At 37.5% G+C, this 25,846-nt stretch overlaps 1 protein-coding gene across 4 annotated transcripts; it reads right to left on the reverse strand.

Moving 5' to 3' along the window:
• Positions 1–168: 168 nt before the first annotated feature.
• NAA35 (N-alpha-acetyltransferase 35, NatC auxiliary subunit) lies at positions 169–24,148 on the reverse strand. 4 transcript variants are annotated; one of them, XM_051801416.1, is made up of 23 exons: positions 24,024–24,148; positions 22,597–22,740; positions 20,942–20,975; positions 19,480–19,594; positions 18,331–18,405; positions 17,049–17,216; positions 16,575–16,641; positions 15,840–15,883; positions 15,197–15,247; positions 14,356–14,439; positions 13,453–13,567; positions 12,764–12,942; positions 11,628–11,687; positions 10,265–10,371; positions 9,968–10,034; positions 9,080–9,178; positions 7,649–7,827; positions 5,733–5,869; positions 4,605–4,672; positions 4,232–4,372; positions 2,443–2,565; positions 1,253–1,333; positions 169–603 (listed from the first exon to the last, which is right to left on the reverse strand). In XM_051801416.1, the coding sequence occupies exons 2-23, from the start codon at positions 22,718–22,720 to the stop codon at positions 544–546; spliced, it is 2,178 nt and encodes a 725-aa protein (XP_051657376.1). In that variant the 5' UTR covers positions 22,721–22,740; positions 24,024–24,148; the 3' UTR covers positions 169–543. The 4 variants fall into 4 exon arrangements, with proteins under 4 accessions (XP_051657376.1, XP_051657377.1, XP_051657374.1 ...); XM_051801417.1 differs by lacking the exon at positions 24,024–24,148 and adding an exon at positions 23,843–23,867; XM_051801414.1 differs by lacking the exon at positions 24,024–24,148 and adding an exon at positions 23,439–23,824.
• Positions 24,149–25,846: the final 1,698 nt, after the last annotated feature.

A 25,846-nucleotide genomic window follows, 5' to 3' on the forward strand; every position in this document is an offset into this window, starting at 1 on the left:
ATCACTGAATTCAGTGCAGTAGGAGCTAAATGCATAGTTTTCATCTGCCCTTGATTTCTGTAAAGATTGTTTTAGTTTGCAGGATGTGGGGAAAAAATAAAACCGTTCTCTCTACTTGCAAAGTGAGCAATTTTGATACAATTTAGACAAAAATACGGAAACTCACAATCTCTCTAAGTGACTTTACTGAATGGAGAATTTTGCATGATTTTTATTCAGTCCCTAAGCCACCATTTTCTCTCAGATCACATTAATAAAAATTATGATTAACTCTGTAATAAAATCAATTAAAGTATGGCATTCTTCAACAATACAGTTGATTAAAATCAGCTTCACACATAAAATGCATTAAACTTTATACAAACCACTTTCAAACAGCAGTTGTCAGATCAGATGAAGGCAGCAGACTACACATATTCCACATAACAGTACTTGTATCCTGGAGGTCCCTTGCAGTCTGAGTGTAAGCCTAGATAATCCCTCTTACGGCTGGTATCTGCTACACAGGTATCTTCAGGTATCCTAACAATAATTTCTTGTCCTTCAAACAAGCTTCACAACTGGGAAGTATTTATGAGGAGAAAAATCAAATTCTGGAGGAACCTAGAAAGAAAAGATTTAAACATCACACACCAGTACTACTGCATTTGATACTCATAATGAGAATACCCTGCAGACAGAAAAAAAACCCTAACAGCAGAAGATTGAAAAACAAATAGTCCTAGCTCTTTAAATTATTATCTGAAAAATACTCCAACCCATTTCTGGATATGTCAATCATTATTCAGCAGTGATGGCCACAAAGTTTTAGAATGCTGGTGTGCCTCTTAGGTGTGTTCCTTCATCCTTCTGTGCCTTGACCCATGCAGTGGCACTCACTAATCCTGACAGCCAGCACTCTCACGATTTTGTTCACACAAGCTGCTGATACACGGGATACTTGTTCCTGCTCTTGAAGAATATCCATATTTTTCTGTATTGTCCCACATGCTTTTCCCATTTTTTTTTCCTCAAAACATTTAGAGATGCAAGTTTTCCATATTTAAATAACTACAACAAACTATTTCCAAGGGGAAAATGAATTAAGTTTCTTTTCCCTGTTCTTTTAACAGTTAAGAGTAACTATGGCTTGAATCTGTTCATTTGGCTCCCAAGAGAGCTATGGTGGCTTCGCATAGAATCACAGGATCATTCAGGTTGGAAAAGATCATTGAGTTCAACCCTAATGTATATAATACTATATTTTACTTACCTTAGAGTCTTTCTTGTGGCCTCCTGCCAGCAGCTTCATGACCACAATATTGGGTTTTGCAACTTTTAGAATTCGACTGACCTAAACACAAAACAGCAAGAAGTCTTCAACTGAAAGCATATGACCAATTTCAAACTATTTCAAAGATAATACTCTAATGTTTATATACTCTAACACTACAGCATTTCTCTTACAAGACCAATTTAACAGATATCACAGTGTTTTGGATTTGCTGGAATAAGCAAAGAACCAGAATAATTAAATTTAATGAAAGGTGCATTTATTTTCAGTCACTTTTTATTAAATTCAACAAATCATAGAAACCACTGCTTTAAAAATTCTGGAACATAAAAACGGCAACTATGGCAGGTTTTGTAACACTCTCACAAGTAAGGTATAGATAGACTCTAGGCATCTATCTTAAACATTACAGCACCCCGAGAATGGTAAACTCAAGTATGAAACTGGTGGCTTTTTGCATGGAAGTGCTCTCGACATCCTCAAAACTACCTCTGAACTATCTTGGTTAGCCACAAGTAGACAGCTTATGTGTGAATACCATCAGGATCCAGAGAACAGGAATTGATTCCTAAATGCTCAGGAGGATCTAATCCTGTAACTATTCTTAACCTGCTCAGATGTGACAGAAAAAGCATCCTCCTTCCTCCAAAATACAGTCACAGACACTTAAGCTTTTAGGCTATGGACAAAGATGGAAAAATTCTTATCCATATTTACAGCTCAGTGCTGAGAACACTGCTCCAGGGAACACATGTGACACTCAATGCTCTTTTCATCCTGATGATATTCAAACCTATTTTTCCCACCTTTCAGGAGTCTATCTGAATTAGTAGATTCCAGATAAGTGGGGTGGGCATGTATCAGTTAAAACAGCTATTAGAAAGGGGTTAGAAGTCAATATGGAAGAAGGAAATATGTTGCTATCCAGCGTCTAAGATCCTCAGCAAAGAGAGCTTTGGGAGCAGTGGGCACAACCTTGATTATATTGTCTGATGTACTGAAACAGATCACTGTGCAAGATGCCACCATTCTTCTCTGTCCACTCTTTAATCAAAGCACTCAGCTTTGTTCAGCATTTTGATGAAGTACATTTTGGATCTCAAGCAGATCGAGCTGAAAACAAACACTAGTTTGAGCAAATGCTCCTTTTCTCAGTATTTCAGTCTTACCTCATTGTCTGGATTCGGAATATTCTCAAGAATCATTTTAGCTTGCTGGTAGTGTTTGCTAGCTGCCATGTAGAGATCTGATGACTGGGGAGGTGGGCTATACTTATTTAAATCAGACATTTCCTAGTGTGTTATAGAAATATATAAATATATATTAAAATCAGTTGCCAGAAAATTTTATTTTCATCACCTGAAATGAAAGCAAATTACTATATTCAAGAAAACTTACATCAACTAAATACTATTTTAAGAATAAAAACTGAAGTTGAAAACATTTATATGAAATGGCAGAATCCAAGCAGCAATGCAGTGCTCAGTGACTACTTTCTAGTGCTACAAAATGCAATGAAGTTCTTATATTATTTATAAAAAAAAAAAAAAAAAAAAAAAAAAAAAAAAAAATCTTTCTCTTCAACAACTTGTCATTCATTTGCTTTAATAGTGCCATGCAGCAGGGTATGAAATTACAGGAAAAAAATAGGAGAAAAAAAAAGTATATTATATTGTTTACTCAAATCAAGGTTACCACAAGCAAAGTGCTGAAGCTGTTCAAAACTTCATTTTATGTAATTTTAATTCTTTAAACTTTTTCTTTTTTTGACTAGGGATAAAAAAAACCCACCAAACTTCAGTGACAAGGAGGAAGTCATGATAGTCTTAATTTCGACTACAGCTGTTCATAACATTAAACTGGGAAGAGTGACTGGCATACAAAATAGCACTGTTTCAGTTCAAACTAACCCCCCAAATAATAGAGGCTAATAACCAGGTGGGTGAGCAGCAGGGTTATTGCAAACACCAACTTGAATACAAGCCAACAAGGTGCTCTTATTACAAATCAAACAAGCCTTGTATAGGAATAAACAAGCAGGAGTATGGCCAGCAGATCAAGGAAGGTTATCATCCTATACTCCATATTTGTGTTGTAATATTTGAAATGCTGCATCTGGGGCTGGATCCACTCAGTTCAAGAAAGACATTGAGATATGGAGGTGGCTGGGGGATTACAGCATATGAGCCACAAGGAGAGATCAATGGACCTGGACTTTCTCAGTTAGGCAAAAAGGATGCTAATGGGTCATCTTAATTGCAGCCTACAACTACCTGAAAGACAGTTATAAAGTTGCCAGAAGGCAAAGGCTCCTTGTTAATAATGGTAGACAATATAACATGAGAAGCCATAGTTTGTGGTTTGGGTAATTCAGACTGAACATTAGGAAAAAAGGAGAATAGTACAGCCCTCAATCAGGTTATCCAAAGACTTAATGGAACAGAAAAAGTAACTGCATCAGGTTAATCAAAAAAGTTAGAAAATGTTCAACCTTTGATTTTTTCAGACAAAGATAGAGCTAATGTGATCTATTATGGTACTTCAGGGAGGAGACTGGACAAAACAAGCCTCCACTGGTCCCTTCCAACACTCAATATTACTTTCAGTTTTTCCATTTGCTTGCTGCACTAATAAAAACATGCTGCTATAATTAACCACAGCCAAAAAGTCTGTCAATGGACTTCCAAGAGATTTTATTTTCATGCAAACCAACACCAGCATCTCAGACTGCCACATCAGACCAATTTTAAAAAATCTAAGCATCTAAGTTTAGTAAGAATTCAAAGCAATGTATCTTCCTTGCACATAACCAAGCTAGAACTCCTTGCCATTTGGACTTAGCTTTAGTATGAACTTTAGGACATTAAAGCTCTTTTTACAATGACAACAATGTCTAAAGCAGGTGAGTAAATGACTTCTATAAAAGCATGGACAGCACCACGTTTTAAGATAACTCACTTTAAATTGCAGGTAGTGCACTGGGGGTGGCGTTATAACACTGTTGAATGGAGCAAACCTGTGCTCATATCGAACTTGTTCACTATCCAGTTCAAACTTAGGTTTTCTTACTTTGCCATCCATATCAAATGCGATCATTGTCTACAAGGAAAGGATAAATACAGTAAGAAGTGTTAGCTTTATGTCATATTTTGCTGCGAGCAAGATCAAAGTTATGATTTAGCTATAACTGGAAGGACAAAAAAGCAGTGGAGAATTTACCATATCAAATTATAAACTTGAACCTAATTTCCAGGCCCACTAAAAACAAAGGCATGCAATGCATACATGATCCCTGTTACAAAAAAATTTTAACAAACAGAATATAAGTTACCTTGTACATCCCAGCGCACATATTTTGGTATGCCTGACTCATGGTGATCTCCCTGCTGAGAGGACGAACTGCAAATTTCACATAAAAAGTTCAGTTCAATTTTAGTTCAGTTTAGTTCAATATATTAATTTCAGATCAAAACAGTTTTTCCAAGTCTCCAGAAAGTGGCAAAACTCTCAACTATATTTTAAAATAACTGAAGCATCCAAAGCATGGACATGCATTTTTGCTCACCTGGCTCCTAATTACACAAAATACCTCAAGATATACTTAACATGAACACCATACTACTGTCAGTGAAATAAACTGGTCAATGGTTTTTGTATGACACTATACAACACCAAACAGCCTCGAACTTACAGTCTCTAGCTGAGAGGTCTGTTTGCTTAGTTCATTGATTTCTTTTGACTTCTAAAGACTAAAAGGTTAAAGCATATTTTTATCCTAATAAGACAAACTTTATCCTGATAATGTTCTTGTAGGTTTCCTTTTTGCTTCCAGTGCTTAACTACTGCCAAACTGCCCAACATTTGGCACTAACTTAATAAAGTACAGTAGTAATTTTCTGCATTTCTAGAGACAAGGGAATTCAGTGGATATGATCCTGAGCTGTTCATAACCCATTGTTTGCTCCCCTCGGAAAGAAAGCAAGGAAAAGAATGGGCAACTCACTGCTGTAAAATTAAGAAACATGCTTTAGGACCTTCTGAAGTCAAATAGAAATTACAGAAATACACTGAAAATTTAGTGTTTGAATCTAGCTACAGTCAAAAAAAGCACAATACTGCAGGAATTATAGAAGGTAGAAAGGAAGTATTTCTCAAAGGTAATAGCTCTAGAACTGTTAATTACATTTCACATGATCCATCACATTAACACAACTGATGAAGCTGTAAATATGAGTGAGTTGGGTTTTTCTGAAAGACCTATTTAAAAGAAAACAAATAGGAAATTTTTATGCAACAACTGACTTCTTAACTAAAAAAGTTTTACATTCAGCCTTTAAACTTTAGGACATCTTTTCTACTCATATCAGTGCTGAATCTGTAAATTTTTAATTTTAATTCTACATGGCTGCATAAAAGGGAAAAAAAAAAAGTCTTTGAGTTACACTCTAGACCTAAGTACCTTTCTTCTTTTTCTTTGTTTTCTTACTACTACGTCCTTTCTGTTGCTCCTCCATTATTCTTTCCTCTGTCATTTGAGCGCTGTCAGCGCGGCTCAGTGTTGACATCAACCAGGCATAGAGGAACTCTGACAGGTACCTAGAGTGAAAATGGTATGGAGTGTTACATATTGCACTGCAGAATGTACTCATAATGCACATACACCTGCTCAATGCCAAGTCATTTCCTCCAAGATGTAAAGCATGTGTCCTAGTAAAGGACAGGTTTCACGGGCAATTAAAACTCTTTGTTTTGCATGGCTGAAATCAACAGATCAGTCTACCTTCCTATTCTGGTTTGTGTCTTTTTCTATTTTAAACAAGACTTCGTACACATTCTACCACAGACAGCTCAAAGTATACAAGTTTCTTACATATTTACAAAGTGAAGTCTAAGCTTCTTATTATTTCAAAACCTATTTAAGATCAAATTTTTCTAGAACTCTTCCTTCTCCCAGCAAATGAAGAATTTTTTAAAAAAATACTATGTTAATACCTTTTCTACTTTTGTTATGCATTATTTCAAGAAACAAGATTATTACTGATTTTTTTTCAGGCATTAAAAAGCCATGAATTATTACATAAAGAGGCCAAGCCCACAGAAGCACAACATCCACATGCAATTCTTTCAGATTTAAGATACATCTTTAAGAGCAATAGTGGAAGCTGATTCAATAAATATCTTGATTGACTTCAAAAGGAATAAGGGGGAAAAAGAGAGTAGAAAAAAATACAGATTTGGAGCACAATGAAAAATAAGTAATAGTTCATAAGAAGTCACAATTCAGAAGAAAAAATACTGAGAAATTTGAGTTTCATTTGCATATTTCCCCTCTGAAATTTCTTCTACTTTTTGTTCTTCGCTTACATTAAAGAGATAAAGCAGCTGACATGACAATTCCAATTAAAAGGGATTTTATTAAAAGGGAAATACAAGCAGGTATAACAAATATTGTCTCACAAAAAATTTGGCATTACTTATTGAGGTATTACCTAAAGAATATTGCCATCTTCTGGTAACTAGTATTAATGTTCTCATTTAATACTTAATCCACTACTGAAACAACATAGAAACATAATGAAATGCACTGAAGTTTATGTAATTTCAACTATTTTAATCTCTCGATAAGAAGGTTTGCAGCTTACAAAGGATTCTTTCGGTAGCTTTACAGAAAAAAAAAAAAAAGAAACTCAAACAAATTAGAGCAAAAAACAAACCACCAAAGTATAGAAACACTTTAGCAGAGGAAGGTTCATCATCAGATTTTTAATGCTAATTCAAAAATGAACCATCTGAAAATAATTTATCTTTCAGACCAAACAATCAACTATGACAAATAATTAATGTGAATGAAAGTGGAAAAGTAAAAAGTATTTTGTCTCCATGTACTGCAATCATTTTCACTAAAGGCAGATGTCTCTTCAAATATATTCACAGAATAAGATGTTAACTAACTAGTCAATTTTCAAATTACAGTCATAACTTAAAACTGGAGACCTTCTCAAAAATACTAGAGATCAACAAGACTAGTGATCTTGGTACTTTAACAACATAAAAGAATAAAAGAAATCGCTTTTCTCCTGTCTGCCAAAAGTCAACATATTTTTCATTCATTGTCTATACAAGACACTGTTTTAAAAAGCTAAAGAGAGAGTCAATTACTATTTCAGGAAAAAAAATACACTACTTAGTAAGCCTAGGAAAGAGACTAACAACATTTTTTTCTCCTTCTGTAATATTATAAATAGAAAAACCAAACAGTGTTGAGCAACCCTGAGATTATAAAATCATATTTGGAGTCCCTCCGTCAAATATTTGCAATTATAGCTCTGTGGGAGCATCCCTCCTTGAACAGCTGCCAATAAAGAATCTTCTTACCAATATATGTAGTAATATTCATGCATACTGTAAAGTTCCAACTCAAAGCCACTGAGAAGATACTGTATCATAATACGAAGGTTATGATATAGGACCCAGGTGCCCAAGCAAGCCAAATGTTGTCTTTGTGGTTCCTGCTTCAGTAACATACTATGAAGCGCTGCATCTACTTTCTCTGCCTATCAATAAAAAGACAGCAAGGTAACAGACGGGGAGGAAGAACATTTGACTGAAACAATATCCAGGTTCTGCCAGAAATAAAATCCTAACAAAATCTGAATACAACTTGGGTCAGTAAAGTCATGCTCCAGATTACAAGACTGAAATATGCCTTTACAGATACTGCCACTTCTATAGTCTAGAACTGTCAGAAAACTGGAAAGATATTCACATAATTAAATTCTGCTGCACAGAATAACAATATTCAAATAGCAGTGTAGCAAGAACATTAGGTATTTTAAATTTCAAATTTTTAAAGTATTGGTATCTAGATCATTAGCAGTCATGTGAGCACTGAACCCATTACACACTGTTGTTTATTTTTCTATATTGGCAATAATTACTTCTCTCTTTTTTTTTTTAGCCTAGCTGCATTGAAACATTAAATTTATTTGTAAGCTTGACATGCAAGAAACACTTTGTGTCCCATCAGATTAACTAAAATATTGCTAAGACCAATTTTGTCTTAAGAATTGTATGGAAGACATAAAGTCTCCCACAGTTGGAACATTAACAGTAGTCCTGAACAGAACAATTCATGTAACTGGCTACAAAACGAAAAAACAGTGTCTCAGCTGCGGTACTGTAACAAACTCAATCAAACTATCTTGAGAAAAGCTGGAGCACACAAAATTTCATCCCCACCTCCAAGGTCCTCAATTGTTCTTACTGTGCATATCTTGGGAAATATTTTATTATTTTATGACTCTCGCTACTGGAAAAAGATTTCCAGCAAGTGAAAATATATTTTTAACTCATGATTCCCTTCTCATTCTTCAGAAATGTTCAAAATCAGTCAGAGCACGTATTTTGAAGGGTTATTTTTTACTTTTGCAGTTTACATCTGACATAGCTATAAGGCTAAATTTTCAAAGGTATATTGTCAGCATGGCTTGTCTATCTCCCCCTGGTTATATCTTCCAGACTGACAGTCACAAGCAGGATAGAGACTAAAAGCAGTGGAGTTACCATCAGATTACATCACAACAGGTTTCCCTGAAGTCTACGTACTGGACAAAGTTAATCTCAAAAAATGTAATGTTTTTGTTAACAGATCTAACAGAAATCCTACTGATTTCTTGGGCTAAATTTTAGGAATCCTTGTCCTAAAGAGGACTTGCTTCATGCAGCTAGGATCTAATACCACATGCTTCACTCCAGTAGGAATATATCTGGAAAGAAACTTTGCTGGCCTGCTGCCTAGGACATTACCTCATCCTGTAGGGTGGCAAATTCCTCAAGAATGTGACCCAGTTTATCTCTCTGACGAGCTCTATTGTGTCCATGGATTTGAATCAAACTACAGAATGGCTGAAAGAAGCAAAGCATCATTTTAAATTATCAACACAACTTTGAAAGTAAAGGAGGAGTACTATGATGTCTACTTAGACACCTGCTCTATATATCTGTATCAGGAGGTGTGTTACTTAACGCTCCCTACAGAGCGCAAGCAGCAGGAAAGCAAGGTCTCTGGAGGGATGCAAGAACCCATATCTCTGTACACAAGTCAACGTGAGATTGAGTGAGCATCCTTTAGGAATGTGATCAGAACAAAATGCCTGGTGTAAATGAGATATTTCTTATGCCTAAATCCATGCGCCTAGGTGGTCAATGGCACTTAGTGACATGGTTTAGTGGTGGACTTGGCAGTGCTGGGTTAGACTCTATGATCTTAAGAGGTCTTTTCCAACCTAAATAATTCTGTGATTTTCTTGAGATTTTTACTGTGCCATATTCAACAACTGAATCTTTTAAAACAATTTTTTAAAAAAATTAAATTTGAGAGAAGGTAAAAATAACTTTGTTTTTACACATGCTATGCATTTGTTTTGTTACATGAAACTACCTTGTAAAGAGGTAGAAGGTGCAGATTTTTAACAAAGTAAAATGTTAAATAAAAATCTAGAAGAAGAACACAGGAAAAAAGCATCAATAACTAGACTGGCTTTTTAAAAAGTGTTACCATTTTAAAATAGTCAACTTCTGCAATTTTGCCATCATGTCGAGTGTCTAAATTAATTGGTCTCATGTTCAAATGTATGCAAATCTTCAAGGTGCTCATATACACATAAACATGCTGTAACTGGAACGATCACTTACCCGAACACAATGTGTCACAAAGGAATCAATGTAGTCCTTCGCCTGGTGATTATTATAAAGACAACATCTAAAAGAGAAATATCCGTGTACAGACATATTTTTATAAATGTCACCAGTCTAAGTAGTACAAAATTAAAAAAGGAACAGCACTAGTTGCAGCAACAGCAACTGACTCCTTCATACATAATCACTAAACAAAAAATTAATATTTTTTTGTGCATTTGTCCTTGCTCTTGTAAGCAGAAATATTTTTTCAACAGAGATGTAAACAAATGCGTAAACTCAAGATCCACTTACTTTGGAGAAAGGACTGGAGGACTGACAAAAGACCTTAAAGCATCTTTCACCATGTCTTGCATGAGGTGAGTGCCAAACACCTTCTTATTATCTACTAGGAAAGTTGTCTGAAAGTAAAAATGTGTTTTTAGGAATATATTTTAAGTCAAAAGTAATGCACTAGGAATTACTAATAGAAAGCTCTTACAGTATATATTATATATAAGAAACTTGTAAGATTCCTTTTAGAATTGAAATGGTTCAACTAGGTCCAAGGCTACAGACTCAGAAATAGAGGCATATTGAGATCTGACACTTTTATGGTATTCCCAGGACAAAAAATACAGCTCTGCTACTTGCATAACACAATGCACGCAAAATTATTTTATTTCTTCCACTTTGAAGATGATAAATCAGACAGATATTTCTGAAGATTGGCATGAAATAGATTATGTGCCTTCTCTGGAGGCAGATAAAAACAAATCTACAGACTACTGCAGACTTTTTTCTACCCCAATGGATACTACTGCTTTCATTGGTCATGTCTGATCCTTATTTAACTTCCCTCCACAAGCGCTGTGCCCCTTTCTTACATGGTTCTTCAGCAGTTGGAGATAAATCTCTGCACCCACAAGGACTGCACGAACTCACGTGGCAGAAAGGCAGAACACACACACTATGAACGCATTCTACTTGCCAATAGTTATATTCCACTGGCTCTATACATGGCTTAACAGGGATCAAATGTAAAGAAGTTCTGACATCAAGGGACACCCTACTATAATCAAAACCTCTTATAAGGAATTATTTATTCAGAACTGAGGAATGCACTTTTAAGGTAAGTAAAGCAGTGAGAAGTTCTGCACTAGCCATCAGGTTTACTGTTGTAGCAATAGAGGCCATCTATACATTAAATTCTGTCCAAACAGTGATGAATACAAACACTAGCCCCAAACTAAGACAGCATACGGAGAACAGCATAAAAATGTGTGTACAGGCACAGCATTATGGCAGTGAAAAATTTTAACACTTTCTGTTTTAAATTAGCATGTGTTAAAATGATCTAAGCAACAGTATTTAAAAATGTTTTAAAATATTAGATCAGATCATAAGCCTCCATGTATACAATCAGAGAATGCTTTGCATTGGAAGGGACCTTAAATATCACCTAGTTCCAACTCCTCTGCCATGGGCAGGGACACCTTCCTGGCCCTGAACACTTGATGGGGTATCCACAACTTCTTTAGACAACCTGTTCCAACTCTTCATCATCCTCACAACAAAGGATTCCTTCCATAATACCTAATACTTAAACATCACCAGAAAATCCATATTTATAATGAATCCAAAAGTATTTTATTCAAAGACATAGATTAGGACTTGCCTGTAACAGGGATCTTGAAAGAACACATGGTGATTGCTCACTAAACTCACAGAAGAAGTCCTAATTTATATTTAGGAAAAAAAAAGACAATTCATGTTAATATGTCAATTTAGCTATGTATATATAAACACAGAGTGACATTATTATACACACACACACATTTGCATCTCTTATAAACACACATACGTAACTGTGTAGATACACCTCTATTTTGTATAAAGTACATACAAACATAACATAGCTTATACAACTTGTAAGAAAGTGACCATGAATAATTTGAACAGAACAGATTATGAAGATAAAATCCATTTTTTTCTGCAATTACATGTTATTTAACAGAACAAAAAGGTTTCTGAATTTTCAAATGTAACAACTGGAAAGATGATTATAGTACAGAAAAAAACACTGTGAAACCTTTAAGATCTTGACATGACCAAACCAGGTATTGAACAAACTGTAATGTTTAACTGATACCACATGCTTCATGCAAACACTGCTTTAATTAATTTAATGGGAAATAGGAAGACAAAAGATCTTTTTTGATCTTTGAACTGATTTAACTGTGTCTGTTTTCTCAGTCAGTGACCACATGTATAGTAAAAAATATTTCAAGCATTCAAGTGTCTTCTCATAATTGTAGGCAGTAACTGAGAGTAACATCACTTACTCAAGAAAAAACATAAGCAGGTGCTTAACTTTATGCCTATCTAGGAAATTACACACTTAAACAAGTGTGTATTAAGTGCTCTCATGTTGTAAGCACATTCGCAGAGTATGCTTAATCAATCTGAAAAAATCAGGCATATAGCAAAGAATTATAATCTGATGCTATAAATGCTGCTCGTCAACCAAAGAAACTTGCTTGGCCTCTACCACTAACATGTATAATTACCTCATAAATTACAGGAAAAGTGAGAGGTTTCAGAGGAGAAAAGGTCTTTGTCAAAAAAAGAAAAATATTAAATATCAGGAAAGACAGTAAACTTTGGAATTGTACACTACGAGAAACACCAAATACATATACAGCGTTCAGTTTTCTCTCCAGTGAGCAACACCATGCATATATGAAATGATTTTTTGCAAGTTACATTTTCAGATCTTATGTTTGGCAATAAATAAGAAATATTAATGCTTACCAGTATACAGTGCAAATTAGTTAAGTTGACTACTTCACATACAGTTCTTATTCGGTCTATTAGTTTGGAAAAATAACTGACCATTTCTTCCCTTTTAATTATTTTTGCATATCGAGGAAAAGTTGGGGGCAGCAATCTCTGATTAACCAGGGGTTCAAAGCCCATCATAATAGGATGATCTAATGAAGGAGAAGGGGATAGAGACAGAGAAAAGGTGCATATAAGCCATGTTTTCAGAACTTACTTCAAACTTGCAAGTATAATACAAATAATTCAACTGGCCAAAATGAAGTTTTTATCTGTGAATTAACTTACAGAGACTCTAACTACCCAATTAAGACACTGATTACTATTTTAAAAAAACCCTCAACCCTCCACACATACCTGTAGAAACAGTGAGGTGCTGTTCCCTATTTTAAAATAACATATGCACCGATTTGAAGTGCAATGCACTTAACCAAAAGTTCACATTATCTCTGGCTATGAATTGACAGTATTGCTTTCAGGAGAACCACCATTTAGTGAAATAAAATTAAAATCAAAGAATGCAAATGTGTAACAACTTGTATAATGAGTGTTATTATTTCAAAGTAAACAGTGATTTTAACTTCTTTTAAATACACAAAGATATTTACATTTATGAAGAGAGCATATTTAAGAAAGGAAAAATGGTATAATTTGATACATACCTCCTTTAGTGGTATCATTCTGTGCCTGCATACCATGATGCAATGAATTGTGGATAGCAGAAAGCAAGTCAGCTGCCTGAGTCATTAGTTTCTGAGCTTCCACAACTGCACTCATCTGAAAGGCAGGAAACAATTATTCACATTATGAACCAATATATTTTGACTATATAACTAATGCTAGTATAAGAAAAAAGAATATTAGGGTTCTGATGTTCTTATACAACCAATTCTGAACAATAAATCCAACATTTCTGTGCAATAACATTCTTTCTATTTTACATATCTATACATACATTCAATACTGTATAAGACTTTACAATAATTACAACTGGAAGTCTTGTATTCACTATGTGAAAGACTACTCTTTGGGAGTACGTGATTCTATCCCTTTGCCTTAACTCGGGAAGTTCCTTCCCCTTTCAGCAATAAGGAAATCATATATTCAAAAAAATAGGCAAATTTCATGGAATGCTATTTTAATTCCTCTTCTCAGACCAAAGATGTCTGGGTACAAATTCAGTATCGCATGCAAGGAAAAGCTAATAGTTCTTTAGAGATGGGCAAAACACTTCAATGTCAGGTAACTCCATAGGAGGGGACTGAAATCAAGTAAGAAAAGTTTTGTTCATGTGTGTGAAAAGCATAATTTGAAATCCATAAATATTTTTAAGTGTTTTATAATGAATACTCTGTCTTTCTGCAAGGCCATAATAACGTCAGCTACTAGCCTTCCCTGTGTTTGAACAAAAACTGAATGTTTGCCGCCATAAGGCCTTTTTAAACACTTTACCTGCACCCACATCAATTCAAATCTCCTTAATCTAGAGAATAATTGCCTGATCTTCACGAAAATGATACTTCACAAGATCACAATGTGAACACAGAAACACCAAATGAACATACCTCTTTTTTTGTAAATGCTATTAGAACAGTCAGCAGTACCCGGGTAAACTTGACTCTGCTGAACACAGCTAAACATTGTTGATGCTGTAATAAAATTATACTGCTAATTACTAAGCAATAGGCATTAAATCTAGAATCATAGAATATATTGAATTGAAAGGGACCTGCAAGTATCAGCCAGCCCAACTCCTGGCCCTGCACAGGACCACCCAAAGAATGACACCACGTCTGAATGTTGTCCAAACACTTCTTGAACTCTGTCAGACTCGGTGCTGTGACTTCCCTAAGGAGCTTGTTGCAGTACCCAAGTACCCTCTGCATGAAAAGTCATTTCCTAATATCCAGCCAAAACTTCCCTGACCCAGCTTCAGGCCATTCCCTCAGGTCCTGTCACTGACCACTATGGAGAAGAGATCAGTGCCTGCCCCTCCTCTTCCCCTCACAAGGAAGTTGTAGACTGCAATGAGGTCTCCCCTCAGTCTCCTCTTCTCCAGGCTGAGCAGACTAAGTGACCTCAGCTGCTTCTCATACGGCTTCCCCTCAAGGCCCTTCACCATCTTCACTGCCCTCCTTTGGATGCTTCCTAAGAGCTTTATAACCTTTTTATATTGTGGCACCCAAAACTGCCCAGAGGACTCCTGCCCTCCTGCATGAACTGTCACACCAACTGCCTCAGCATGCCCTGGCTAATGTGCCCTGCTCTGTTTGCCGGCTCTTCCACATGTTACTGGTTGATCACACTCCCCAGGCTGCTTTTTATATGCAGGGGTGTGGTTATATCACATTTAGATTTCCCCTTTACATCCAAGAAATCCAGGGAAAAAAGCAAACAATTAATTACTTCAAGTTCAACTTCTGGATCTCTCTCTTCTCCTTGTCGACTTCGAGTGCTCTAGAAGGTAAAGAAATTTCAAATAATTTATCAAGAATAGCAAAGGCAACCTACTGATAAAATTCCTTTACCCTCTCCAGAACGTCCATCTGTTAAATAAGCCAAAAATCAGTTCTCAAGTTCAAAATTCCTTAATATATAGTCCAGGTATTTGAATGACTCTCCTACAGTAATGAGATGTATCTCAGTAAACTCTGCAAATAAGCAAGGAAAGTGCATGAACATTTTATAGTGTAAACTGTGGTAAAGGAAAATTACATAACTTCTTTAACATTACATAATATATCTGCCTAGAAACCAGAAGTTACATTCATCCTTTCTGTGCCCCAGCCCAGTGTTATCTTCTACATCATGATTCCACCTTCTACTAGTGAAGCAACTACTAAAGAGTACAGAAAAGTCCGAAGACTTCCCTATCTTTAGCTAAAAGTCACACTAAAAGCATGTTACACAAACTATTATGGCAGTTCTTCAAAAACCCCACCATTTAATGACACAAACCTCCTGCATTCCTCATAATCCAACTCCCTCTCCCAAACCTATGTTAAGTACACTTGAAATATAATTGACAAGGCGAATGTGAAAACAATACCTTCACTCGTCTTTGCATGTCCTCTTCTACATCTTTCAGCATACCTGGAAAAAGAGACAGAAGAATTAAAAGCTGAGAAGCACTCCCAGGCACACCTACATCACCCAGAGGAAAAAAGTTTTGAGGGGAAAGTCAAGTTTAGGAGTGCTTTACATTAGCTAGAGACTAGACAAAAAATATTCTTGTAGGGATGGGTAGGGATGTCATGCAACAACTGAAAAATCAGAGTACAGACCAACTGATTCAAAGCTAAAGTGTTCACAAATTTCTCAAAAATAAATCAATAGCAAACTAATGTAGGTATGAAAAAAGGTGCATCAAAAGACTAAAATACATATTATGTACCTAATAACATATATATTTATAGTTGTAGAACTACTAGAATGCACTTTATTCTAAAGCAACCTGTTTTGAAGACAACAAATTGTAAGGCAAAAAAGCAGAATTCAAGCAGTGCACTTTACAGTCACCTGTATCCATCTCATGATGAGCTCATGCCCAGTCACTTTGTCATTGTATCTAAAAGCACTTCTTTTTCTCGTAACAATTAGCTGAATCTTTTCTTCAAGGAAAAATAATTTGATCTCTTTTCACCTACTCAGCAATTTCCACATGACTAATAGAAAAACTTAACAGCTGAGACTCATACCAATTCATCAGGTGTGGCTGAAAGTAATCAGATGCTCAGAAGAGAAAGCGACTGATGGACAGATACGCAGAAAGCACAAACTGTACCTGTAACTCTAAGATCTGTCACACTGTTGGCCATTTTAAATCCGTAAGTCATTGACTGAAAATCTTCCTGAAAAAAAAAATCAAGGAAAATACGTAGTGAAATATAAAAAATTGTAGCTACATTATCAGGTTAGGATTTGGGATTGTCTTTTTGTTTGTTTTGGGTTTTGGTGGGTTGTTTTCCTCTTGGGTTTTGGGTCTTTTGTTGGTTTTTCTTTTTTGGGGGGATGGGGGGATGGGTGGGTGTGTGCACAGGGTGTGTTTTTGTTTAACTCCGTCAAGTATAAATGTCCAGTTTTATTCTATGCAACTGAATATACTCAATGGCTTGGGTGACTTTCTTGCCCAAATCCAGCTTGAGGTAACTATTTTCTGCATAAATCCTTAATACCAATATGCCTTTCATATTTTCATCAAGTGACATCCTACCAGACTGTTTATATACTTAACCATAGGAGATACTAAAACACATACCTCCTCAAAAACAGCTGCTTTGTTAACCTTTTCTCTGGCAATATCACAGATTTTTAGGATCCCAAGAGCAAAAGCCTTCATAGCAGGATCTTCTATGAAGTCTGGATTATGAATATAAAGGCAAGTGAATACTGTCTGTGCCAAGGAATGTCCTTCTAACCATGTTATCTAGAGAAAAGAAAATTAGGTGTTTTACTCATGACAGTCAAATCCTCATTTTTATAGATCCATTCTTTTTCCGTCTTACTGTGCTTCAAAGACTCATTAAAGAACTCCTTACTATGGTAACTTTCCATCTACCAAAAAAGGGCAAGTGAAGGTGTTTCAACCTTTATCCATCTGATGGCTGTGGCAGATAAGAAGTTACTAAAGCCTATAACAAGCCTAAAATTCTAGTGTTCAATAAAGTTCAGGTCTAATCTCTGCAATCTAGACATGACATTAAGTCAAGAGACCATCAGATTTAAAAGCTTTTTCTATACAAATACTGAATGAAGAAATGCAAGTGGCTATGAAACAACTCACTAATATTCTGCATGTTCTCTCTCTTCTGTGAGTTAGAGCTTCTTTCACAATCCCCCCTCTCTACTTTCACATTGCTTTAAGCTACAGGGAAAGCTTCTGTAATCTAAATTTAAATTTAAATTTCTAAAGTAGGACCATATTTTTAATATGATCACTGTCCCTTTTCAAAAAAAGTGCACTTTGGGGGCTAGGGGCAGAAGACAAATTACATTACACCATATCAGATGTACAGTCATCCTTAGATGTCTTTTGGACTAAACTAATTTGAAATGTTTTAAAAAACAAAGTAATGTTATGGATATAATTTTAAAGAGTAACTGAAAATTAGTATCATTTACTGAGGTAATTAAAACACATACCTAGGGAAAAAATTCACAATTAGCAAGTAAGTGATACTTTACTTGTTTTTTCTAAATGGATTTATTTTCTTTTTTCAAAATGCCCCTGTAAGCTCAGCCAATTATGGCTGTACAGAAAGGAGCAACAAAGTGCTACAAGTTACTGCACACTCGGTTTCCAACACAGTCAAACACCAAAACACAGCAGGCAATCGGATAACACACAGTCATAAAACAAGAAACTGTAAAACCTTTTTTTAAATAATTTAAAATTATTCATATTTCCTATAGTAAAACAACAAGAAATCAATATTATGCCTTTTATAATAGCCAATGCAAATAACTAAGTGGAAATTAAAATAAAATGCATATATTTTCTAAGCCTAACCACCTAATTTGAAGAACAGAGAAATGCTTACCAAACAACAAAAACATGTATCCATTATTCCTACCAGCTCAGGTGAAGTGAGATCCTTTATTTTAATGGTGCCATCCTTAAAAAAACAAGGAAAAAACCCTAAACACTGTGGAAGTATATAGGCAAAATACAACTTATTTGTACAGCCAAAAATTAAAATTTTCTTAAGATTTCAGAGTAATTGTATGTCACTAGCTTTACTGATCAGCTTCACAATGTCTCAAATTCTGAAAAACTTTGCCTTCCTATCATTGTGTTAAACACTGAACAAACATAAAGCTACTCAAAGAGAATGCTAAAGTACCATTTCTGACTTATAAGTAGACAATAGAAGGTTAAAACCAGTTAACTGTCAACACTAAAATCACAAAATAGTATGTATAATCATAATAAAGATTGAACAAGGGATAATATGCAGGACCAATTCTTTGAAAACTGCTTTTTAAACTGCAAACACTTGTACAGTTTTACTGTCAGGACCAAAAAGGCTGCAGCTGTATCTGATCATTTTATTTGTCCAGTGCATACAATCCTGCATACATTCTAAGTTCTCTTAGTCCATTTGAAACAAAGTCCACCATAAAAAATACTTTTGCCTTTGAGTGCATTTTTTTTTCCAAAATAACAGAAAGTCTTTCAATCTGCCCTAATCCAATTTATCTTGACCATAAATCAAAAGTTAATCATTACTGTCAATGTTGTCAAATTACTCAGCTTGTGTTCAATGCTAATAAACTGATAATATATGAAGTGTTAATTCTGACTTTTGTAAGGAAGCTGGCTTCCATTCAGCTAAATAGGGGCTAACAAATACATCTTCACATGAAAGACACATTTTGGGAATGCATAGGGTGACTTGCAAAACCATTTCTAAAATATATTTACTTGAGGTATCAATACACAACAATTTCACAGTACTTTTCACTGAAGAGTTAGCATCATGATAATGCAGGAAACAAAATTAAAAAAAGAAAAAGTAAACATCACAAGCTATTTCTTACTTTTTTTTATTTTAATTTTGGGTAATAAAAAAAATAACAAGTAAAGATTGAAAACATTAATTATACTGAATTGTGCTTAACTGTAATTTCATAAAACTGTATCATATTTTCACAGACAGGGTATGCAAAACTAGGAAATTCACACGAACCTTAATAGCTTGCTCAAAGTTAAGAACCTTTCTGTTAACCTGGTTTCCAATCATACCAGCATCCATCTTGGGATCCATCATTTCAATGGCAGACATGGCTTCAAAGAGACCAAAACTAAGAACACAGATTAAAAAAAAAACATGCTGAATGTAACTGTTTTATACAAAACAGTCTTCAAAAACTAATGTAAAAGCATATGATGACAAACTGAGTACACTAGATTCTGACCACAGACAATAAAGTATGTGAACTTTAGTATTGATCTTCAGATCATCACAACTTGAGGATCTCTCAACAAGTCAGTAGGAAAACAGATGGCTGAAAGTAGAAGAAAACTATTTGTCTTTCTTTAAAGCTGAAAACCACTCCTGAGCTAAATATCCCACTACTACATCTATGCATACTTGTTTCTATACACCTCATAATGACAGCACCTTTTTAAAGATCACCTAACACAATAAACTAGTATTAACTGAACAAGCTGTTCTTTATTACACCACATCCAAAAAACCAAATAAGATACGTCCCCCACAAACTAATGACAATATATATCTGACACAGGCTAGCATATTCAGCAGTATATTGAACTTGCAGTCAGGGCATAGGAGCTTGCAGAAGAACCACATCAAATAAAGACAATTATAGAAGAAGGGGTACAGTGTCTCGCTTCTGGTGCATATGACATTTATCAGAACTGCTGCACCAGTCTTTATAATATAAAAAGGTTATTGCATGTGGCACACTTAAATTCTGTGAAGTGGATTTGGTCTGAAATGCTGTTATGTATAAAATTAAACCTGAAAATGTGCTTTAATTCTACAGAGCATGGTGACATCCTTGCACATACTTTTGAACAGGTTTTGATTTAATAGAGTGCTTCTGTTTTCTGAGCTATTAGTCTCAAATAAGCACTTTTTGCTTTATGCAAGTAAATAGATTTGTGTGGCTAAACAACTTAATCTTTTCTTTAATGAATTCAGCAAGCCTTTTGCACATGCCTTTTTTTGAAATATACTTTTTCTCAATCTGTAGAGTTCTCACTTTCTGTTTTAGCATGTCATTTAAGTTACATTAAAGCATATGGATTGTTCATACTAAACTTGATAATGACATCTGAGGCAACCAACTTAAAAGTATTAAAGTCTTTCTGGTATTTTTTTTATAAAAGCACATCCACATAAAATAGTTCAGCAGGTTCAGTAGTGTCATCAGCACTGATCATAAGATGTGCAATGAACTTCTAAAATATATTGATTCATTGAAAATGTCATGTTATACTGACACCACGAGAATTGTTCAGCATTCATACATGTGCAGCTTATACATACTGCTGAGGGAAAATGATACTCTGAATACTTCAAATATTTTATTTGAAGTTTAAAAAGATTAGTTATCAGGAAATATTAACATACTTGGACTGATCCTACCTAAAAATGAAAACTATCCCCCGTGCATACTTACAGCTTGTCATGAAGCAGTTCTCCTAACTTCAGTTCTATAAAGGAACAGGACAGAATAAACAGTTACAATCATCCTGATAGCATAACTTTTCCAGCATAGTCTCGTCACTCACCAAACCCTCTGATGCTAAGAAACAAGGTTTGGGAAGCAGATCAGACATTTCCATTTGACCCTCGTTTGCTTCTACTTACAAAGCACTTTCAAGACTGAAAGACTATAAGAAACCCAGTGGTTCAGAGTCTACCCTCATTTCTCTCTGTTATTCTAATAGTTAAAAGAGAGTTTAGAATTACTAAACACCCTGTGCAGTTGCAGTCCAGAAACCTGATATCCTGGGCTGCATCAAAAGCAGCATGGCCAGCAGGTAGAGGGAAATGATTCTGCCCCTCTGCTCTGCTCTCGTGAGACCGCCCCTGGAGTGCTGCGTCTAGGTCTGGGGTCCCCAGCACAGAACACCAGGGACCTGTTGAGTGACTTCAGATGAGAATAACAAAAATGACTTGAGGGCTGGAGCACCTTTCCTATGAAGACAGGCTGAAAGAACTGGGGCTGCTCAGCCTGGAGAAAAGACAGCTCCAGGGAGACGTTCTAACAGCCTTCCAGTACCTGAAAGAGGGCTACAAGAGAGCTGAAGGGACTTTTTACAAGGGTATGCAGTGATAGGACAAGGGGGAATGCTCTTAAACTAAAAGAGTTTTAGATATTTGAAGAAATTCTTCACTGTGAGAGTGGTGAGGTATTGGAACAGCTTGCCCAGAAAAGTTGTGAATGCCCCATCCCTGCAAGCATTTAAGATGAGGCTGGATGTTCTGGTAGGTGATGCTCCTGTACATGGCAGGGGATTTGTAACAAGATGGTCCCTTCAAACCCAAATCATTCTATGATGATTATTCTATGAAATAGCAGTATGAGCCGTTTCCTGTGCTCCTTTGAGCAGGTGTCTTAATCTTTTCCAGGGGAGACTACTGAAAGGCTTGCTTTTCCTCATTACTTTTAAAGAAGTCTTTAGATACATTTGATAAGTATACAGATATAAGTAATATACGGAAATTATCTGATGGCATACAGAAATTGTGTTTATCATCATGTAACAATGCACGTGGTAAGCTGCAGTTTTATATTTATTTTTCACTAATGTCATCATAAAATCAGTTGAAGAACTGTAAACTAGCAGTAGCATCTAACAACAATAAAGGCACTGTTTAAATGCAAGCAACTATTTCCCTGTTACTGGGATGCATTACATCATTTCAGAAACTCAGCCTTGCTTCAGAGATGACAAGATGAATTAAATGAATTCTTGGACCCTATAGATCCAAAAATATACAGGAAAGAAAAAAGTCTTGATTCCGCATGCATGAATGATATTTCCATTTGGCAGAAGAGACAAGAAGAAATCTTTGCAAAGGAAAAAAAGCAGGTGAGAAAATGTGTAAGACAAAAAGTGAATTAAAAAGATATTTATGTAATCTGGAAAAAGGAGCAAGGTGGGGTGGTTCTGGCATTTCTATCCTCACAGTTAACACAGAATCAATGTAGCTCATTCATCTGAGGCTTGAATCTGGGTCAAACTATAGACTAGAAGACCTCAAATCACTATGCCTGGTACTCCAAGGGATTCCAAGTTTTCTGAGAACACAAGGAATACAACTCACCTCTACAAGCTTCTTCGAAATCCTGGGTTATATCTATCCAGCTTGTATTACTCTTTTCCATCTTGTCAGGCATACCGAGTTCCCATCCTGAATCATCATCTTCTACTGAAGCTTTCATAACCATAATGCTGCACCTTTAAATCCCTACCAGAGACACCATACATTTGCACAAATTAGAGAAAGTGCTTCACGGGAATATCTTTTTTCAAGAATTAGGTGAGAAAGAGATACTTACTAACCGGATTTTATTTAAACAACTACTGTCACATAAAACCAACAAATCCAACCTTATTAATAGAAGAATATTTTAAAAAATCATTTCCTTATTCATCATTTCTCTACAACTAGCTTGTGGGCTGTGAAACATCAAAACCTAAGGACACCAAAACATCAGCTGTACAGAGCCACATAGTGTACTGTCAAATTAGAAATAAAATGGGAAGCATAAAGAAGTCCTCCCTTACAACAGATGCAGATATCACAGGGATTTTTTTGTTCTTTTATGCTATTAAACTATACATCCTCCTATTGTTCTGCAAAATGAATTAAAAAGAGGGAACTGTAAAACTGATCACAAGCGAGTGTTATTCATATGAAGTGTATTCAAACGAATTTGTGAAAAAGGGTTTATTTCCTCTGATTTCTTCAGCAGAAAGCAGTATCAAAATTACTGCACGAATGTTAAGCAACTTCAGAGTGAAACATAGGTCTTAAAGTCCGCCGATCAGTTATTTCGAACTGGTTTTGTGCTTTCTCAACCTCCCAGCATGCGGGGCAGCCCCGAGGAATTTCATGCCTTCCCGATCAGCCTGCCTGTGAGACACCAGCAACGCTGAACTCACCTCATGTGCCTCGCAAGAGACAAGTGGGAACAAGGTAAGCTCTGAACAGCTTCATCACAGCCGCCACGGAAGCTTTGAACAAAGGCCTCCGTGGTAGGAGACCGGCCGGGCATGGGGAATTAACACAAGCAAAGGGGGAGCGGGGGCATCGAAAGGCCTTTGAACACCAGCCCAGGGGTCCCCTCGCCCCAGCTCCCCGCCAGGGGCGTCAGGATGGCATCAGCTCTCAAGAGACCGCAGGGACTGCCAGGCTCAGCAGGCTGGGATGAGGAAATACGTGGGAAAACAATTAAAATAAGTTAAATTAAATTCCCCACTGGATTTCGGGACATTTAGGCCTCCCGGGCTCTCCTCGTCCCGCAGGTCCTCCGAACTCTGGCCGCTGCCAGCACCGCGCAGCTCACCGTGGGCACCGTGAACTGCCGCCCGGCCGCACGGCTCCTCTGCCCGGCCGCAGGGGAAGGGCCAGCGCGCCGCCCGCCCCGGGGCACCGGCACCGCCGCCGCGGACTGACTCCCTCTCTCCGTCCCTCCGCGAGTCTGGTTCTGCCTGCGCCCCCCACCCCGCGCCCTCCCCGGGCCTCACCCGCCGCGTGCCGCTCCGCCGCCGGCCGGACGCGCCCGCCTGCGCCACCCGCCTGGGCCGCCGCACACGCGCAGACCCACGGCCGCCGCCACCACCCCCCGCGGCCAGGCCCCAGCGTCCCGCGCAGCCGCACACGTGAGCGGCGGGCGGGGCAAGAGCGGCGGGCGCGCCGGTGATCAGCGCCGGTGATCAGCGCCGGTGATCAGCGCCTGCTGCGGCCGCGGGGTGGGGGGAGCAGTGGCGGCTCCACCCCATTCGGTGTCGGCCCGGGCTCCCTGAGGCCGCGGTGGTGCGGGAGGCGGCGGGAGGAGGGCTGGTAAGGGGCCTGAGGGCGTGCGGAGGCCGCCAGGGGGCGAGTGCTCCTGCTCAGCCGCTCAGCGAGTGCGGGGCTTCAGTCTCCGGGTCTGTTGCGAACTCTGTGTAAAATATCTAAACGGGGAGGGACAAGAGGATCCAGCTAGGTTCTGTTCGGTGGTGCCAGGCAACAGGACAAGAGGCAACGGGCAGCAACTGATGCACAAGAAGTTTCACCTAGACACGAGGAAGAACTTCCCTACTGTGCAGGTGACTGAGCACTGAACAGATTACCCAGAGAGGTTGTGGAGTCTCCCTCGCTGGAGATGTCCAAGAACCGTCTGGACGCAGTCCTGTGCCATGTGCTGTGGAATGACCCTGCTTGAGCAGGGAGGTTGGGCCAGATGACCCGCAGTGGTTCCTTCCAGCTTTACCCGATCTGTGTTTCTGTGAGCCGCTGCCGGCGGGGGCGCGGCGCCGCCCCTGCGGTGCCCAGTCCAGGCCGGGCTCCGGTGCCGGCCGATGCCCGCCCGGTGCGGGTCGGGGCACGGGGTCGGGGCGAGGTCGGCGCGGAGCGGCCGGCGCGGGTCTCGTTCCGGCAGTTTGCTGAACTGGAAGCAGACTCGAAGCGTTTTGGTGGTTTTTTTTTGGTTGGTTGGTTGGTTTTTTTCCTGTGTCAGACGTTCCCTCTCTTTCCTTTTACCATCTCCCTTACGTTCTCTGCTAGAGGTTACCTGTGTGTTTTCTGTACGGTTTACCGAGATGTGCTGTTTATCTCTTGTCGGGAGGGAAGTTTTAGGGAACTGCGGTTTTAGAACATAGACTGAATGCTTACAGAGTTTCTGGCCAAGATCACCAATGTAAAAGCAGCTTTACTCACCAAGTACGGGCTGCCTTAAGTAGATTTTATTTCCAAGGTTTTGCAAAAGGAGTTAGATTTTAAAATAAAAACACTAACTTTATCCATCAACCTTTCTATTCAACATGCATGAAGTACAGAACATTTGTCCTTGGTGGAAAGCATGAGCAGAAATCTTAGTGAGAGCTTCTGTTAAACCAATGACAGCACCTACTTTTATCTGAAAGAAATGTCCTCAGCTCGATGGCTGTTGAAATATCTGGTGGTTCACCGTTGCACTCACAAGTAATTTAAGGGGTGATATGCAACACTATATAACAGACATCTTGTAATGATCCTAATGTTATGGTAGCAAAGAACAGATCATTATTATTAAACCCGATAGTGGTTAAAACATTTGTAAATGAAAGCTAGCTGTCTAATAGAGCAGACAGTGATACCTTGACCGGCACTCTGTTCTGTAGAAAGACAGTTGATTTTTTTGGTGAATTCCATTTTTAATTTCAAGAGAGAAGGGCTGTAGTCCATATAATCTCTAATAATCATTTAACGATGAAATTTTTTTTAAAAAACCCCAATATTTTACAAAAATTACTTTCTGAAAAAGTAGTTTGTTTGAAGTTTGTCACGGATGCTTCCATTAAAAATTATCTATTTGTGGTTCTGTGCA

The sequence above is a fragment of the Manacus candei genome, unplaced genomic scaffold (assembly GCF_025592945.1).
Source record: "Manacus candei isolate 608988 ecotype Guabito, Panama unplaced genomic scaffold, ASM2559294v1 h1tg000051l, whole genome shotgun sequence".
Taxonomy (NCBI): Eukaryota; Metazoa; Chordata; class Aves; order Passeriformes; family Pipridae; genus Manacus; species Manacus candei.

Excerpts from the sequence above, each read along its gene's own strand:
- NAA35 (XM_051801416.1), bottom strand. The coding sequence starts at position 22,720 with ATGGTTATGAAAGCTTCAGTAGAAGATGATGATTCAGGATGGGAACTC. Across the intron at positions 20,976-22,596 it reads TTTCGAAGAAGCTTGTAGAG|AACTGAAGTTAGGAGAACTG; the intron begins GTGAGTTGTATT and ends GTTCCTTTATAG. Across the intron at positions 16,642-17,048 it reads AAGCAGCTGTTTTTGAGGAG|GAAGATTTTCAGTCAATGAC; the intron begins GTATGTGTTTTA and ends TTTTTTTTTCAG.